The sequence below is a fragment of the Antennarius striatus genome, chromosome 2 (assembly GCF_040054535.1).
Source record: "Antennarius striatus isolate MH-2024 chromosome 2, ASM4005453v1, whole genome shotgun sequence".
In the NCBI taxonomy this organism is placed as follows: Eukaryota; Metazoa; Chordata; class Actinopteri; order Lophiiformes; family Antennariidae; genus Antennarius; species Antennarius striatus.
The window spans coordinates 6,311,324-6,327,660 of record NC_090777.1 but is presented as its reverse complement, the minus strand read 5'-3'; the positions used below and the strand labels follow the sequence as shown (position 1 = coordinate 6,327,660).

Genomic DNA, 16,337 nt, shown 5'->3' with positions numbered 1-16,337 from the left:
CATGACATACATGAGTTATGAAGGCTTTATGTGCCTGCGTCATCATTGACCCCCAAAGTAGATCCAAGTTACACAGTTGAAAAGCTGGAAAGAGGATAGAGAAGGCAAACCTGTGAGTTATAAAATCTGCCAGTCTGACTTTGTTGGTTTTGGCTGATTGTGTTTTCTCTTAACTGGAGCTTTTCCATGTACTGCACTGCAGCTGTATTCAGTTCAAGGCCTTGGACGATATTTTACTCTCCTTACATCTCTTGTTTGCTTGTTTTGTAAATGTCTGCTAGTTTTGTTTCCATTGGAAAAATGAATTGTAGAAATAGTAATGTAAATATTTATCTTGCTTTTATGATAGTTGTATTGCATGAAACATCTCTTGAGTTAAATGACGAGGTCTAACATTTTTAAAATACATGCATTTTTTGTGTTTTATGCAGTCCCTCACTTTGTTGTGATGAAGCCATAATTTGAAATTGTAGATTTGTATAACAGCTGAACCGACAAACCCATAGTCCTGTTCTTTAGTCTTTTTTTTTTACAAACATTTTACTTTTCGGAGATCCAGTAAGACATTGACAGCAAAGTCAAACTATTTGGATCTACCTTTTCTACATTGTTAAAAATGTTAAATTATTGCATGGCTTCCATGTAATGTTATATAATGCCTCTTCCCACTAAACCTTTAGTTGTAGACTGTTGAGATATCTTGTGAAAAAATAGTCTGTCAAAAGTGAGTTTCACAATCTTATCCTGTCCTTGTCTGTCTAAATGTTCATCTTTTTTTTTTTTTTTTTTCATTTTTTGTGACTGGTACCACCTTTAGTATTGGTTATACACAAACAAGATCCTTAGTAACAGTGAGGTCTATGTGATAAATATTATCTGTATACAAGTATAGATGCTTCATACAGATTTTTTTATCATATGATTTGATAATCAAAATAAAATTCATTACCTGTCAACTTAGATTATGGCTAAGTAATCATGAAACAGTGTATTTATTCATGCATTTAGTCTACCAGATTTCTGTGGAAAATTTGAATATGGATGGAATAATGTAGGCATGCTCACTATAAGAAATCTGCTTAAGTAACATTACAATATTGAGGAATGGACTAGAGCCACTTGCATTACAGAAAACATTGACCTTGTTTTTATTTTGTTTTATTTTTGAATTTTGTATATTCTGTGCGACGTTGTCTTATAGTTTGCATGTCCTTAACATTTTCATTTTATATTTTTGTCAGGCCAAAGCAGCCAGCGGAATAAAAGGGCTATTTCACAGAAACCCAAAACAGGCTTCCCTGGACAGCCATGCTGCTGCACAGCGTAGTCGTAAGCACCCATTTGGTGCACACCTACTGCGTCGCACTGCCAGTGCACCGACCAAAGGCCAGCCCAAATTCAAGAAGGGCTTCCCAGAGACTGGCATTGACACCAAAGACTGCAGTTCAGAGGGAGCTAGTGAGGAGCGAGATTCTGAGGGAAAGGGTTCTGGTCTGTCCTCTTACCACCCAACAACACCACTACTCCACAACAGAAACTCACTGGTGTCCCAGCAAGTCAAAAACTCCTTGGACCACCCTGATACGAATGGGACTTACCACCCTGAAGAAGGTAAAGGTAAGAGTCCTTTTTTTGCTCAGCGACAACCCATGAGTGACCCTCTGAAACGGGCAAGTCAACTCTGCTTTCATGACCCACTGGACATGAAGCAAGGTGTGTTTGCACGCATTATGCTTAACAGCTCAGGTAGGGTGGGGATGTCTTCGAACTGCATCACATGTGGGAAGGGCTCCAAGGAGAGTCCAGAAGCTGAACGGCAGGGTCCAGCTCAGGAAAAGCAAAGACACAAATCCATTAAGACACTTGGGGAGAGACAGGAGAAAGGTAACCACACAAAAAGACGCGTTCAATCAGAGCCTGTAGCTCAGCCTGAGCTCCTCAATATTCAAACAGGGTCACAGCATTCTACTCTTCTTCCCAAGTCATGTATAGAAACTCATTTTCAAGACTCACCCCAGAACCTCATCCAACCGACACCCTTCTCCAAATCCCAAGCCTGGAAAACTCTGAGCGCCCAACACATGCGACCTAAGCTTGTTACAACGCACAGGAACATGCGTTCCTGCAGCGTTCCTCGAAGATGCTCCCCCAACACTGGCGCACCACCACCAACTCTAACAGTAGACCATACCACCAGTTTCAGATGGCAGCAGAAAATGGCTACCAATTATGGAGCTGCTTGCACTTCATTGGTAAACAATCATTCTAATGGAGGTCTTCTGCTCAGTGACAGTAGCAGTTGTGATAGCTTTGGCAGTCTCAGCAGCTTGGAGTCACCTCCTATGCTGCCTCCATCCTCTGTACTTGACAGTCGCAAAAGAGCTGTGGGCACCCTGCAGCGTGAGATGAATGCCTTGTTTGCCCAGAAAATGGAAGAGTTGCGTCACAAGTCCCCTTTTTTCTTCATTGGTAAGATATGTCTGAGGCAGCATAAGCATCGCCTGGTAGCTGCTGTGTAGTGATGTGGGTCCTTTATGTACTTTTAGACAGATAGTCCCTACAATGCCAAGAATGTGTTGTTAGCACAGATATGTACGAGTTGTTCCTTTTCTTTGTACTAGGATGTACAAAAGACCCAATTTGTCATTCCATATTTCCCCAACAGTTATAGGTAAAATATAATACCCCAATGTTTCTAGCATCCATGTGTTAGAGTTCAAGTCTAGCTTGTGTTATCTTGATGTAAGTTATACTTTCTATTTAATGATTGACATTTTCCCTTTAAATTGCATGCATTGTTGTTGCTACCCCGTGGTCAAAAGATGAGAAAAGTGGTAAGTTCATGTTAAATTAATTAAAACCAGTGAAATACCAGGTTTCTTGATATAACATATAGCTAAAGTACAAGTCAAGGCACAGCTTCATGTAATGACCTGCCTGGGTAGTTGCTGGTTGTGATTATTGATATAATATTTTTATGTAATAATAATAATAATTAGTGCCGTCAGGCGATTAAAAAAATCTATCTAATTAATTACAGGATTTGTAATTAATCTAATTAATCGCATTTTAATCTCATACCTGCTAAAGGCCCCCAAATAAGAAAAAAAAGAATTCAAGGACATTAAAAAATTGTAGTGCATGACTAATTAATAGAATGCACGAAGAGAAGATATGAAATCCACATTTTTATTGGTTAAGAGAATCAGAGAATCAGAGTCTTTATTTGTCATAATGACACACATTTTCACATTTGACAGCACAAAATATGTCTCTGAAGGTCCCAGTAAGCCCGGTCGATAAATAAGATAAATAAGATAAGTTAAGAAAAACTAGAAAAAAAAGTTAAAAATGTAAGATAAATAAGAAAAGAGAACAAAGAAAAGTTAAGATGTAAAATATATAAGTTTAAAGTGTCTGAACAGCAAAATTTAGTAACAACGCAGCAGCTTAAGTGCGTGGGTGCACCATCTATTGCACTTGATGAAGCACCATATTGCACTGAATCCCTGTGTGTCTGTGGTGACACACGGGGCGTCGTGAGGGTGACTACAGAGTTCAGCTGTCTAACAGCCTCTGGAAAGAAGCTGTTCCTCAGCCTGGTGGTCCTGCTCCGTATAATCCGTAGTCTCCTGCCTGTAGGGAGGGGTTGGAATAGACTGTGTGCTGGGTGGGTGGGATCTGTCATGATGTGAGTGGCCCTCCTTCTACACCTACTCGTGTAGATTTATGTGGTGGCATAAAACTTATTGAGGGCGTCTGCTAGGGAGGGGTCTGTCGGGCCCTGTGCATTCCTGGTGTTAAAGTTAGTGATGCACTTGATGCCCTTCCACATGCTCCGTGGGTCCCCTGAGGTCAGGTGACCCTGGATCTTTTTTGCATAGGTGGATTTTGCCTCCTTTATGCCCTTATCCAGAGTCCTCCTTGCTGCCCTTAGTGCCCCTGCCTCCCCCGCCCTGAACGCAGCATCCCTGGCGTTCAGCAGAGCTCTCACCTCTGCATTCAGCCAGGGCTTCTGGTTCGGGTAGACGGTGATCGTTTTGGTGTTGGTCACGTCGTCAGCACACTTGGAGATGAACCCGAGGACAGAGGAAGTCTATTCCTCCAGGTTCACCTCTCCCCCCTGTGTGGCTGCCTCCCTGAACATCTTCCAGTCTGTGTGTCGGAAACAGGCCTGGAGCACCGGGGCCGCGTCCTGGGGCCACACAGTTACAGTTCTCCTCAAGGGGTTTGAGGGATTTCAACCTGGGTCTATATGCTGTGGCGGCCATCAGGATGGAGATGTGGTCTGATAGGCCGAGGTGTGGTCGAATTGAGGGACCTTTATGCGCCTGTAGGTTGGAGTATACACAGTCCAGTGTGTTGTCCCCACGTCCCACGTGTGGGTACAGTGACGTGCTGGTAAAAGCTGGGCAGTGTGTCCGTTAGTTTCACGTGGTTCATGTTCCCTGCTACCACGTAAAACGCCTCAGGGTGCCTGATCTGCAGTGAGCTGATAGTGTTATGCAGCTCACGTAATGCTTCCTTTCCGTTAGCGTTAGCCCCCGGCGGGATGTAAACAATGGTGACGAACACCGCCGTGAACTCACAAGGCAGATAATGCGGCCGGCATTTAACAGTCATGTGTTCTCTTGCCTCGGAGCAGTAGCTCTTAACCAGTTCATCATTTGTGCACCACTCTTTTCACGTATGCACACAGTCCCCCCCCTGTTTTCCTGGATCAATGGTCCCAGTCCGCTCGGAACAGCTGTAATCCGTCGATCTGGAAAGCAGAGTCCGGCATGCTGTATTTAACCAGGTCTCTGTCAGGCCGACCACACAACAGCTCCTCATCTCCTCCCAGACCCACAGCCAGAGGCGTAGCATGTCCATTTTATTGTCCAAAGAACGGACATTGGCCAAAAAAGGTTAGGGGATTAGTGGTCTGCTGGATTTTAGCTGGGTTAGCCAGCCAGCCATCTTTCCTCTTCTCTGCATATGGGCACATTGCTTCCTCTTGCCGGTCCATCCTCAGCCCCCCCCCCACGCCACTCCTGCATTCCTAAGTGTGCTTTATAAATAAATTTTAAAAAAAGGCCAAGCACATCAGCAAACCAATTAGGCCAGGTGCATTTCTCAAAATGCAATATGAATACAGTTAAATAAAATAAATAAAATTCAGAAATAAAATAAGGCTGAGTCTCAAATAGGCACATACGCAGACTCTCATTCAAAGTGAATACTAAAGCTGACTCAATACAGAAATTCAAAATGAATAGTATAACATGCCTCTAAGTAAGGCAACCAAATAGCAAGATGCCAACAGGCTTTTTCCTTAAAATGGTAAGCTAACGTTCAACTCTGTGTCCTTGACATGTTTTGCATTTAAATGATACGTTAGACTGGAGCTGCTTCGGTGATATGAAAATTATCTTTTACAAAAGGTACAAATAATATAATAATGATAATAATAATAGGGGATTAGATTTATATAGTGCTTTTCTGGATTCATTCACTCCTCATTCATTCTTGGTGAGGGTAAGCTACGTGTGTCGCCACAGCTGCCCTGGGGCAGACTGACGGAGGCGTCTACAGCACAGATTGGCAGTGCACAATAACTGCGTTTTTGTTGATAGTCCCGTCTTTGTTCTTTTTAGAAATAACATTTCCGCCCAAAGGTACGAGTGGGCTTGCCTCGCTCTCCTGTGTCGCGTCCATCTCTGCTTTCGACTAGTGGCGCAGGTAGGAAGTGACGTCCCTGCAGCCTACGGGTCTCTCAATGGGCCAAATTTAAAATGCATTGACAAATTTAAAATGCATTGACTTGCCACTCGCATTAATTTTTATAGCGCGTTAATTTGTAACGTAATTAATTAATGCGTTAAAGTGACAGCCCTAATAATAATACAAGAATTCATCGTACATTTGCGCATCAACATGCCCGACATCACCTCATTGTGTATTTTTATTAGGTAGTCACGTGATACCGTTCAAATATTCTATTGGCTGGCGGCATCCAGAAGTGCGCTACGTTCAGTCAGTCTCTGAACGCAGCGCACTTTGTGAGACACAAAAGTGCTTTAAACCGTCGATAAGAGTGTGGGAAAAGTTAATACCAGGGCTTTGAACCGGTTCATGGAACGAAAACGAAAACCGGAAACTTTTGGTATTTTGGTAGGAACGAAAACAAAACCAAAAACTTTATATTTTTTAATGTTCCGGAACAGAATCGGAACAGAAAATAATTGTAAACCGGTTAATACCGGGGTTTTTTTGGTTCTTGAAAAAAATATTTGACCTCATGTTTCACTTCCTGTCATTCACTGGATGTGGGATGAGAGCGGAGAGAAGTAGCGGCTATCAGCTGTAGTTGTGACTGGGAGACCTCCCTTTTCTTAAGTTAATCATAACAGGTAAACACTGCAGTGTGTCAATCTTAAAAATGTATGATTTAGACATTAACTCATTGGCTAAAGTCATTTTCAGTGAAGTGTGTCCCCGTACTGCCAGCGCTTTGTAGTAATATTGAGCTATGGGAGAAGCACAATGAAGATCTGTTGTTCAGCAATAAATGACATGGTGGAAGTTATTCTTGTCTTATTTCATGTAGTGTCCAAGTAGGAGGCATAAGTCTTAACTACAGTGATATAACTGTCATAAAGCAGAGGTGTAGTGCTGTGGTACTTTTTACTTTAGGGTAGGGACATATCTATATAGTCTATAGTATATAAACTAATTGCTTTAGTTGCCAATTAAATTTAAAAGTCCTTAGGTTACCGTATTTTGTGCACCATTCGGCTCATTGTATAAAGAGGCGCAGTCTAAATGACTAGGTTTATTTCTGTACTTTAACCGGACACACGGCGCACCTTATTGGTCAGTACATGCTAGCTAACGGAAGCAAAAAGGTGAAAAAGGTTAAATGTGTACTACGTATTAAAATTTCTAAAAATACACCAACATTATTTTTTAAATATGTTTTTATTTCTTTATTTTTTGATAAATCTGTGCTAAATCCTTGAAGTCCTCATCTTCGGTCTGCATTGAATATCCTGGTAGTTTCTCTATCGCTGACTGTCTGGTTTACGGGTGTCTGTCCAGTAATGATGCCGGCCTTAGCGAAACATCGGACAAAAGTCGAAGCAGACACGTTAGTCCAGACATCCGCAATCCACGCACATATTGTGGGGGTGTAACTCGCTCGGCACTGCCTCCAGTCCTAGTAAACGTGTGTTCACGTCTCTCATCCATCACTCCACGACACACGCAGCTTAACTTTAAAGGCTCTGTTTACACCGATGTCCAGCGGTTGGAGTTCTTTCGTTAATCCTCCAGGATGATGACAAGTTCTGAATTCAGCTGCTTGACGTGGTTTTTGACAGAAGCGGTGGTGTGGGCGTGCATGGAGTCACAGATCAAGAGAGATGGCGAAGCGTGAAAAAAGCCACCCGGTCTTTTTACATGAACCGGAACAAACGGAACCCGATAGCCTGGAGTTTACGTGTTGCGTCATAAGCGTGTCTCTTCGCTGATGTCGTTGTCAGGGGTCTTTAGCCAAACAAATGTGGTTAACAGAATATCTGCAGTACAGTACCGGCATATACCCTATACCGGTACCTACCGGAGGTGTGCCTTGACATAGCCTCGCGTCATGTTCTCTAATTGGTCCATCGCTGCCGGCGTACATAGTGACGTAATACGTCCTATGTCGGTGGACAATGGCCGATCTAGCAGAGCGCTGACTAAAGTCACACAAAAACATTTTTACAGATTTTGGAACTCAGTGTACATATAAGACGCTTAATGTTAAAAGGCGCAGTGTTGATTTTTGAGGAATTTTAAGGCTTTTAATTGCGTCTTATGGTGCGCCAAATACAGCACCTAAGTACTTATATTTAGAAGGAACGTTATTAACCGGTTCTGGAACTTTGTTTGTTCTAACCGATTCAGGAACGTAAGTTTATGGGTGGAACGCAAAACCGGAATCGTTATAATTCCGTTTCTGTTCGGAACGAACCGATAGGCAAAAAGTTCTGGTTCAAAGCCCTGTTTAATACAGATAGAAGGTGGTTTCATATGACTATGGGGGAGGGTTCATAAACCGTAATTAATAAGATAGTATGTCACTGTATCGCGGGATTTGTTATTTGTGTGTAGTTCTTGGAACGCATTAATCACGAGTAATGAGGGCACTGTAATGAACTTTATTTGTAATGCAATTGATATTGTACAACAATAAGATCAAGATAAAACAATATATATGCATAAGAATTTTAAACAAGCATAATTAAGAAAAAGCTTTTTGAAAAAAATTGATTTTTAAGCCTTTTTGAAGAGCATTCCTTAGACAGGGAGCGGTGTGGCAGAAGGCTTGTAAAGGCACTGATTTGTAAGAAGACAGTTTTTATATTCAATCCCGAGTGAGACAGGAAACAGGTGATATGTAGTCAATCTTTTGCAGAAGGAGAAGCAGTGAACAGCCAACACAGCCTCTCCCTCCTAGCAGTATATATTAAAATGTAATCCACTTTAATAATCCCGTAGGAAAGCTCCCTGTCTAACTTGGAGTTAATTGGAGTTGGGGCTATGAAACAAAGTGACAATAATAACTTCCATCTCGTTTTGGGTTTGTATTTTTAAAAGTCACATCAGTTACACCTGGACAGACTTGACAGTGGTTCAGTTAACCTATGATGCTAGTTTTATGAGTAGTTTATGTCATCAAATAGGTTAATCCACACCTCTGCTAATGTTTTTTTTTTTTTTTTAGTTTGCTTGTGCATGAAACATTGCTCCTCAAAGTTTGTAGAATCATTTGCCAAAGCACTATGCAAATTGAGCCATGTCGTTTGGTCTAGAAACAGTGTCACTGAGGAAAAGACAGGAGACAGAGCTGGAGGTAGGAGAGATGAAGATGCTGCTGAAGTTCTCCTTGGGAGTGACCAGGATGGATAGGATCAGGAATGAGTACATTAGAGGGACAGCACATGTTAGAGGTTTTGGAGATAAAGTCAGAAGCCAGACTGAGATGGTTTGGACATGTCTAGAGGAGAGATAGTGAATATATTGGTAGAAGGATGCTGAGTTTTGAACTGCCAGGCAGGAGGCCTAGAGGAAGACCAAAGAGGAGGTTTATGGATGTAGTTAAAGAGAACAAGAAGGTAGTTGGTGTGAGACAAGAAGATACAGAAGACAGGGTTAGATGGAGGCAATTGATTCACTGTGGTAACCCCTGAAGGGAAAATCCGAAAGGGAAAGAAGATCTTTAAAATTAAAAAATAAAATTTAAAAAATAATAAGGTACAGCGATAGTGATGTGTGAAATTTGGTCACAAAACATGGTACATATCTGCATATGGATTATATGACCTAAAATAGCTAGATGGAGCAAGAGTTGGTTTTCTCGGTGCACAAAAATGTCGACACTGCCCTCCTTCATATGATGTACCTCAGGGAGTCCAGGTTCTTTTTAAAAACAGCTATTCTAAACAAAACTGCTTTGCTTCAACTTTTCAATTTAGCATTTGACGGTCATCAGTCTTTACAATAACAAATTAAATCTTGGAGAAAATAGTTTTTTTCAAGAGATGAGTTGAAAGTTCTCATTACAAGATATCGTTACAAGAGCTGGTGTGTTCTAATGTGTGTCACCTCATGTGAGGATTTACTTGTTAGTAGCCACACAATAAACTGTTTCATTAGCCAATTTCTTTCCAATGTGAATTAGATGCTATGATGTTTGTTGTTTAGAGATAATATCTCTTGTTAGATGTCTGTTCTATAAGCTAATTCCTTGCATCCATTCTCCCTCTTTTTTCCACTTTTAGAAAGCTCATTTTTTCTTATGTCCTTTTTGCACGCCTTCTCTGTTCTAGTGCAGAATTGAGGGGATGACCAGAATCAGGTAAATTGCTAAATGCATGCATTCTGTAATCCTGTGCACCTGCAAGTTACTGTACTCAATAATCTCACTGTTTCACCCAATGTATCATGGCTCTTGAGTACTCCTTTCAGGGTTGGATTTGAAATCAATATTTTTCATTTTCACATATTCTTGCACCACCTCAAATGGATATTAGAAGTAAATAGAGCATCATGCCAATTCACAGTTTGGTTCAAGTCCAGGCTGAGACACTCACTGTGAGTAAATGAAATACATTTAAAGAGACTCTTCGCTGAGTTTCCCTGTGCACTTCTAAAGATTAGTTTTCTTTATTTTTCAGTTTTTTTCCTGTATTTCCATTTACTTTTTCTATTATTAGATTAAAAAGCAATATCATTGTACTCTCTATCTCTAGATTTATTTCTTTGATTTAGGAACATGGTGACATCAAGACACTTGTCAAGACACTTGTCAAGACACTCATTTGGTTACAATAGCATGTAGAAAACAAATCTTTCTTCATTTTGAATCAAGCCTTACCCAACATTAAACCTTAGATTTGTGATTTCAGGTTACATGAGTAATACCAGCCAACCATTTATAACAGGTGACAAAAATAAATGTAAAAAAACCACACAATGTTAAAGAATTTGGATTGTCTCTTTATCTTCATTGAAGAAGTGTGTGGTTAAGTGGGGCTAGAGGTCCAGTGGCAGGATGACAACGGACGTGAATAGAAAAAGATTTTTACTTTTCACCTTGTATATTTAATGCGTATGTCATAAAGATATACAGTAACGGCTCCTGAAAAAAAAAAAAAAACAAGATGGTGAAAGCCTCCCCTAAATCCTGAACTTCTATTTTTAGTAACTAATTAAGTGACTAATAACTACCCCTACGGGGTATTAATTAAGTTGATTTGTTTCGTCTTTATTTTGTTCTTGTAATTGACTTGTCCCTAGGTCACATACTTCGTTGCAGGTGACACCGTTAGCCAGCTTGACTCGAGTGGTGTTAAGCTAAAATGTTTTTGCAAAATTTCCAATTCTTTGGTCATAATGAGATTTGTAGACAAATTGCTTTCACTGGCTATACTGTGCTGGAAATTCATCACAGTCATCATTGTCTTTGTTATCTTGATTTCCACAGACTGTTCCACACTACAGTCAGCTGATCCTACTCCTTCACTATTTGGTCTAACCCCTGAAGACTCCAGGAACACAAGTTTCATTTGCTCTTTCTCCACCCCAGAGAGCCTGTCCTCACATCACTCGTCATCCACATGACTGCACTCACCAACCACAGCAGCAAATACAGGCTCTTCACTCACCATACCTTTAAATGGGGTGGTGGACAGTCTAATTAAGATGAGCAGAGAACCTCAGACACCCGATACCCTTGCCACCTCACTTTTTTCGACAAACTCTGTAGAGAAACCAGTACCATTACAATCTATTGAAGACACCCAGTCCAAAAGAAGGACTCATTCAGTCATGGAGTGCACTCCTCATCAGAGAGGATTTAAAAAACTCTGAGAGAAAAGACAAATAATACAGCAGAATTAGAATCTGACCACAAAATAAAGTCTTAACCTGCAGAGTTTTTGTCAACTGGAACAACTGCAGTCCATGCAGCACAGATGGCCCTGGATGGGAAAATGCTTCTTAGCATATTATCATCACACTTACCTGTAAGAAGAGCAAACAGTGAGGGACATGTCCAAGTAATGGCCAACTCAGCTGGTGAGGCCCTTTCAGCAGTGCCAGAAGTTTGCACTAATGCTACTTTAAAGGACTGCCTTTCATTTTAAGTGGAGCCAGACATTCACCATAACAGCATGTCATCATCCTCCAGGATTTCTTCCAGTGACACAGTTACTGACCTCTCCCTGCCTAATCTGGCAAGGAAGAGTTTCATAGTCTGTGTTCAGCTAGTAGCATATGTGATCCATCCTGTGGCAACTTCTGTCACTCATCATTTGTCTCCTGTGATCCTCTTAAAGTTAGCGAGAGTAACTCAAACCAAAATCATCAACAAAGTGAGCATCAGAAAAATGAGCGTAAGCGCTGCCTCTTGCAGCCCACCTATGAGGCGTCTATGGACCCACCCAATAGGTTTACTCAAAGGAAGCACACATGGAATCAACTCTATGTGGAAGGGCTCAAGAAGTCAGCAGCCAACAGACTTCCCTCCTCAGCTGCATCAGCAGCTGCTACGGCCTTCCTGTCCAAAAGCCTTGGGGATCTGACCTCTGATGATATTTCTTGTAATTTTGACAGCAAGTACCATGGCATCAGTTGCAGTTTCATTATGAGACCAACCAGGAATCTAGTCCCCAAGAACAACCCAGAGTTGATGTCTTCACCATCCATTGACCTAACAGAACAGTTGAGACTGACTAAGGTGGAGCCCCTAACTGCTGAAGACTGATCATGAAAGCAAGCCCAGTGGGGCACAGCATGAGCCTTTGGATGAGACCATGGTGCAAAGAACCTCTTCGAGGAGCCTAAGTAGAGTACGGTATATTGTGAACAGGGCCAAGAAAGCTCAGGAGAGGCAGATACTCCAGGGCCTTATCCAGGGAAGAAGGGCTAGTTTTAGCCTTACCAGTAGCACTGACAATGCAAGTTGTTTTTGCTCAATGTTTTCCATTGAGCAAAAACGAGGTAACACAGAGGGGGCATGTTCTGAGTCGTTGTACCACTCTGGATCTGCTGAGCCAGCTCACCCCCATAGGAACCCTATCGCACAGCAGTCTGCAGCCTTCCCAGAAAATAAAAACAGTGAACTCTTTTTCACGCTCAAACTCTAAGAACAATGTGACCTGGACCTGGGTGTCTGAGACACAGCTGGAAACTTTGGAACATATATTTTTCTCAAGTTTGTCTTTTTTTGTTTAGACATTTCATATATTGCATAGTGTGTCATAGAAAACTGATTCACAATGCAGTTTATTACAAAAACTGTGTTATTTGACTAATCCATGAACAATCCATTAAATATTGTGCAAGATCAATTTTTTGAAAAGTTTTTGAAAATATTGTTTTGAAGTTGCTGGCGAGCACTTCATCTTTTAACTAATATAGTGCTGTCATTCTTTTGCTCCAAATGTTAGGTGATTATCAGAATGTATTTAGGGATAAATACTTGTTTTAACATAGCTGTTTATGTTGATTGTGACTACTTTAAATTTCTTTGGTTTTATTTTTAGGTTTATTTTTGACAATAGCAATAGATCATCACTAGTGGACAGAATTATAAATGACCTGTTCTTCTTAATTACTCAAACTTTTATGGAATAATTTATATGAGATCAAAATGAGATATTTTATGTCAAAGTTTTATTGTCAGCCCATTTATCCATTAGTAAAATTTGAAAATAATGGCATGGGTATCATGTTGAATATAATATAATTAGTCTGACACTATACATTGAGGCTTGTCTTATATATTTGCTAAAAAACTGAAAGGAATCATCCTTATCATGCAGATGTTTGTTTTTCTCAAGTATTGTGTGGTGTTTAAATTATAATTTGACTAAACTGGTACTATTTTGCTGAACCTGCTAAGCTGTGGCATGTCACACCTCTGGGGTCCTGTAAAAGGAATGATGGATGACTCCATATCAGATTTAACTCATTTTTATTAATTGCATGTCTTTTATGCTTTGTATTGTTAAAGGTTGTGCTTTATTTTACAAAACCTGTTGTATGAAGATTAATTTTTAAATTCTCTAACTTTTTTTTTTTTGGATGATCTGACCATGGTGGCAGGAACATCTTCTAAACACTGTTTTCTTATTGGTCCATGGTGCAAATACAAAATAGAAATTATCCTTGTGGAAGCACGTTTGTGTTGACCTTGCTGTATTGTCTGCACTGCCCTGCCAGTTCTTTGTGCAAAATTTTAAAGACAATATTTAATTCAAACAATGTGTACTTATGACCTGAATAAATCTCAAAACTAATATCAAAAACTTCAAAGCTTGTATTTCATTTAGATTAAAACTGCTTCATGTCAGACACAGAGGAGTTAAAAATGCTCATACAACCTGAAATGTAACAGCTGGCCTTGATTTTGGCAATCTTAACATGCTGCTCAGTCTTTGTCTGCTATCACCCCTCTCACATCCTGCACCAAACCCCTGGCAGGAAAGGAAAGTGTTGCAGATGTCAAGCTGCACAGGAGACCACAAGCTCAGCCAGTCACTGCAATAGTACACATCTTTCGGTTTGTGCTTCTGTAGTTTAGTTTTTGTAGGTAATTTTAGATGGATTTCAGCACAGTGTGGAAAGTCCAGCAAAATATACTTAGGTTGTAGCATTTCATTGGAACTGAAATATCTCTGACTTTGAAAAAAGTCAATTGAAGCCAAATTTAAAAAATAATAGTACTGAATTAATGGATACAAAACAAATTAAATATACTGCATTGGTATCAGTTTCATGTGACAATGCTTTTCATGCGTGCCAAGGAATGACAGTGCCTCCCATAATCTTAAGGGAGTCCTCTCCAAGAATCATTGTTGTGCTGTCATGCTTTCTCAGGAAATTGATTTGTTAGTCAATGGTTGGTTGATTGTCTCAACTGTGGTTTTCAACCTTTGGTATGCTGCCAGGACTGTTCCTTGGTTTTACAGACTTTGTGAGCGTGTCATGCTTATTTTAGTGGCACAGATTCTGCTATGGCCAGTACACAAACACAAGAGACTGCTTCATTAGGATTCAGAGCCTTTCAACAGCATTCTCCAAACCTGTCTGGCATTTTAGGATTGAAAGAAAGGTTTTGTTGAAGTTAATGCAGTCCCTGCTTTCAAGATTGGTCATGTTTTCGAAGGTTTTTTACAAATGTATTGGTGGTATTTATGGCAAAACCTGCAGAGGTCTTTGTAAGACAGAGACATTGTGCATTTCTGCTATGAATTATGTTTGCTGCTCTGTAAAAACAAACTTTTTTTTTTTCAAAAAAAAAGGGAAGACGGCATCACTGAGGAATTAAAACACAACAAAGTCAAATACTGTCACCAAAATTAAGGGTGAACATAGAAAATATACTTCATAAATTATCAAAATCTGTGTGTGACTGCACAAACCTATGCTTGATTTTATGTAAGCTCTCATCCAGTCCTCGTGATTGGGTGCACACTGGACAAGTCACCACTTTATCAGAGGACCAATAAATACCGTATTTTCCGTATTATAAGGCGCACCTAAAATTTTCAAATGAACCCGTAGTGCGCCTTATAATCCGGTGCGTCTAATATATGGATAATATTCATATTAATATTGGTCAAAAACATGATCGCTGAAAAAAGGCCGGAAGTCTGGCTGCCAGTCATGCCGCACTCCGCCACCAGAGGAGCCCCCTCACGAGGCACTCGGGCCTACGCCCCCTAACAACGGTAGTCAAGGGGCGTCACCGAAGTCCCGGCTCTGACTGAGCTGCTGGTAGAGCAGACTGTAGGAGCACCGGTGATTACGTAGCAAAACATAAGGAACTTTCAACAATTCTATTAATAAAGTTTGACTGACTGATCTCAGTATTTCCTAACTATTTGGCGTCTGAAATAACCCACTTTAAACTTAATTGGTCTTAAAAATGCCGTTGTGCTGTCATCTGGAATCGAGTGACGGTCCATTCTATTAGTCTGTGGAAACACACGGAGAAACTGGTATAAAGGTGAATGACAGACCCTCAAAGCTGAACTTCCAGCCTTTTCTGAAATTTCAAGAGCAGAGTCACTGCTAGACAAAGGTGTGCTGCAATTGATTTACAAATGTAGTTGATAGCTCTGGGCGGACGGCGGAGGGGTGCATTCAGGGTTGTGTATTCTGTCTGCAGCGACATACTATGAGATTCATGGTGGTGAGACACAAACGTTAAAGTCAGTTCTAGGAGTAAAACAGCATCATATTTGCCAGTAAATTAGCAGCCTGACATTAAAAACTAGTTAAATTATTGTTTAGGACACTCAGCAGCAAATATCTGCACCTCACCTCCGACTGGACTACCGATCGATCGAAACAATATTTAATAAACGAAGATGAATGTCAGAGCTTAAATATCTGCTTCGAACTTCAGATCAGGAAATAATCCGCTCTGTTCGTATTGACTGCACTCGTAATGAATTTAACCAGTTTTTAATGTCAGGTTTTTTTAATATGCCAGTTGACTTCTTTTTAAGATGTCAAAGTGATCAAGTGATCAGGTTTCCTTGATGAGGCTCAGAATGGCTTATTGACATAACAAAGGTAGTCAGGAAGTCATGAATGCAATCATGACTGCCTGAGCAGCGCGGCTCTATCTAGTGGACGGATTGCGCAACTACAGCCGCTGCAGTTTATCAAATAAATTTTATTTTTTATTGTGTGCGCCTTATAACCCGGTGCGCCTTATATATGAAACAAATTATAAAACAAATTATTGAGGGTGAGCCTTATAATCCAGTGTGCCTTATAGTGCGGAAAATACTGTA

At 40.5% G+C, this 16,337-nt stretch overlaps 1 protein-coding gene and 1 pseudogene across 1 annotated transcript in view; both read left to right on the top strand.

Annotated features, from left to right (window-relative positions):
• LOC137588946 (1-phosphatidylinositol 4,5-bisphosphate phosphodiesterase eta-2-like) overlaps positions 1–11,170 on the top strand; it is a 105,765-nt gene extending 94,595 nt beyond the window's left edge. Inside the window, exons 21-22 of the mRNA XM_068306307.1 lie at positions 1,242–1,617; positions 11,012–11,170. Coding sequence (XP_068162408.1) covers positions 1,242–1,617; positions 11,012–11,148 — 513 coding nt within the window. The 3' untranslated portion in view covers positions 11,149–11,170. The remainder of the gene's footprint in view (positions 1–1,241; positions 1,618–11,011) is intronic.
• Positions 11,171–11,172: 2 nt separating this feature from the next.
• LOC137588952 (1-phosphatidylinositol 4,5-bisphosphate phosphodiesterase eta-1-like) lies at positions 11,173–12,781 on the top strand (annotated as a pseudogene).
• The last annotated feature ends 3,556 nt before the right edge of the window (positions 12,782–16,337 follow it).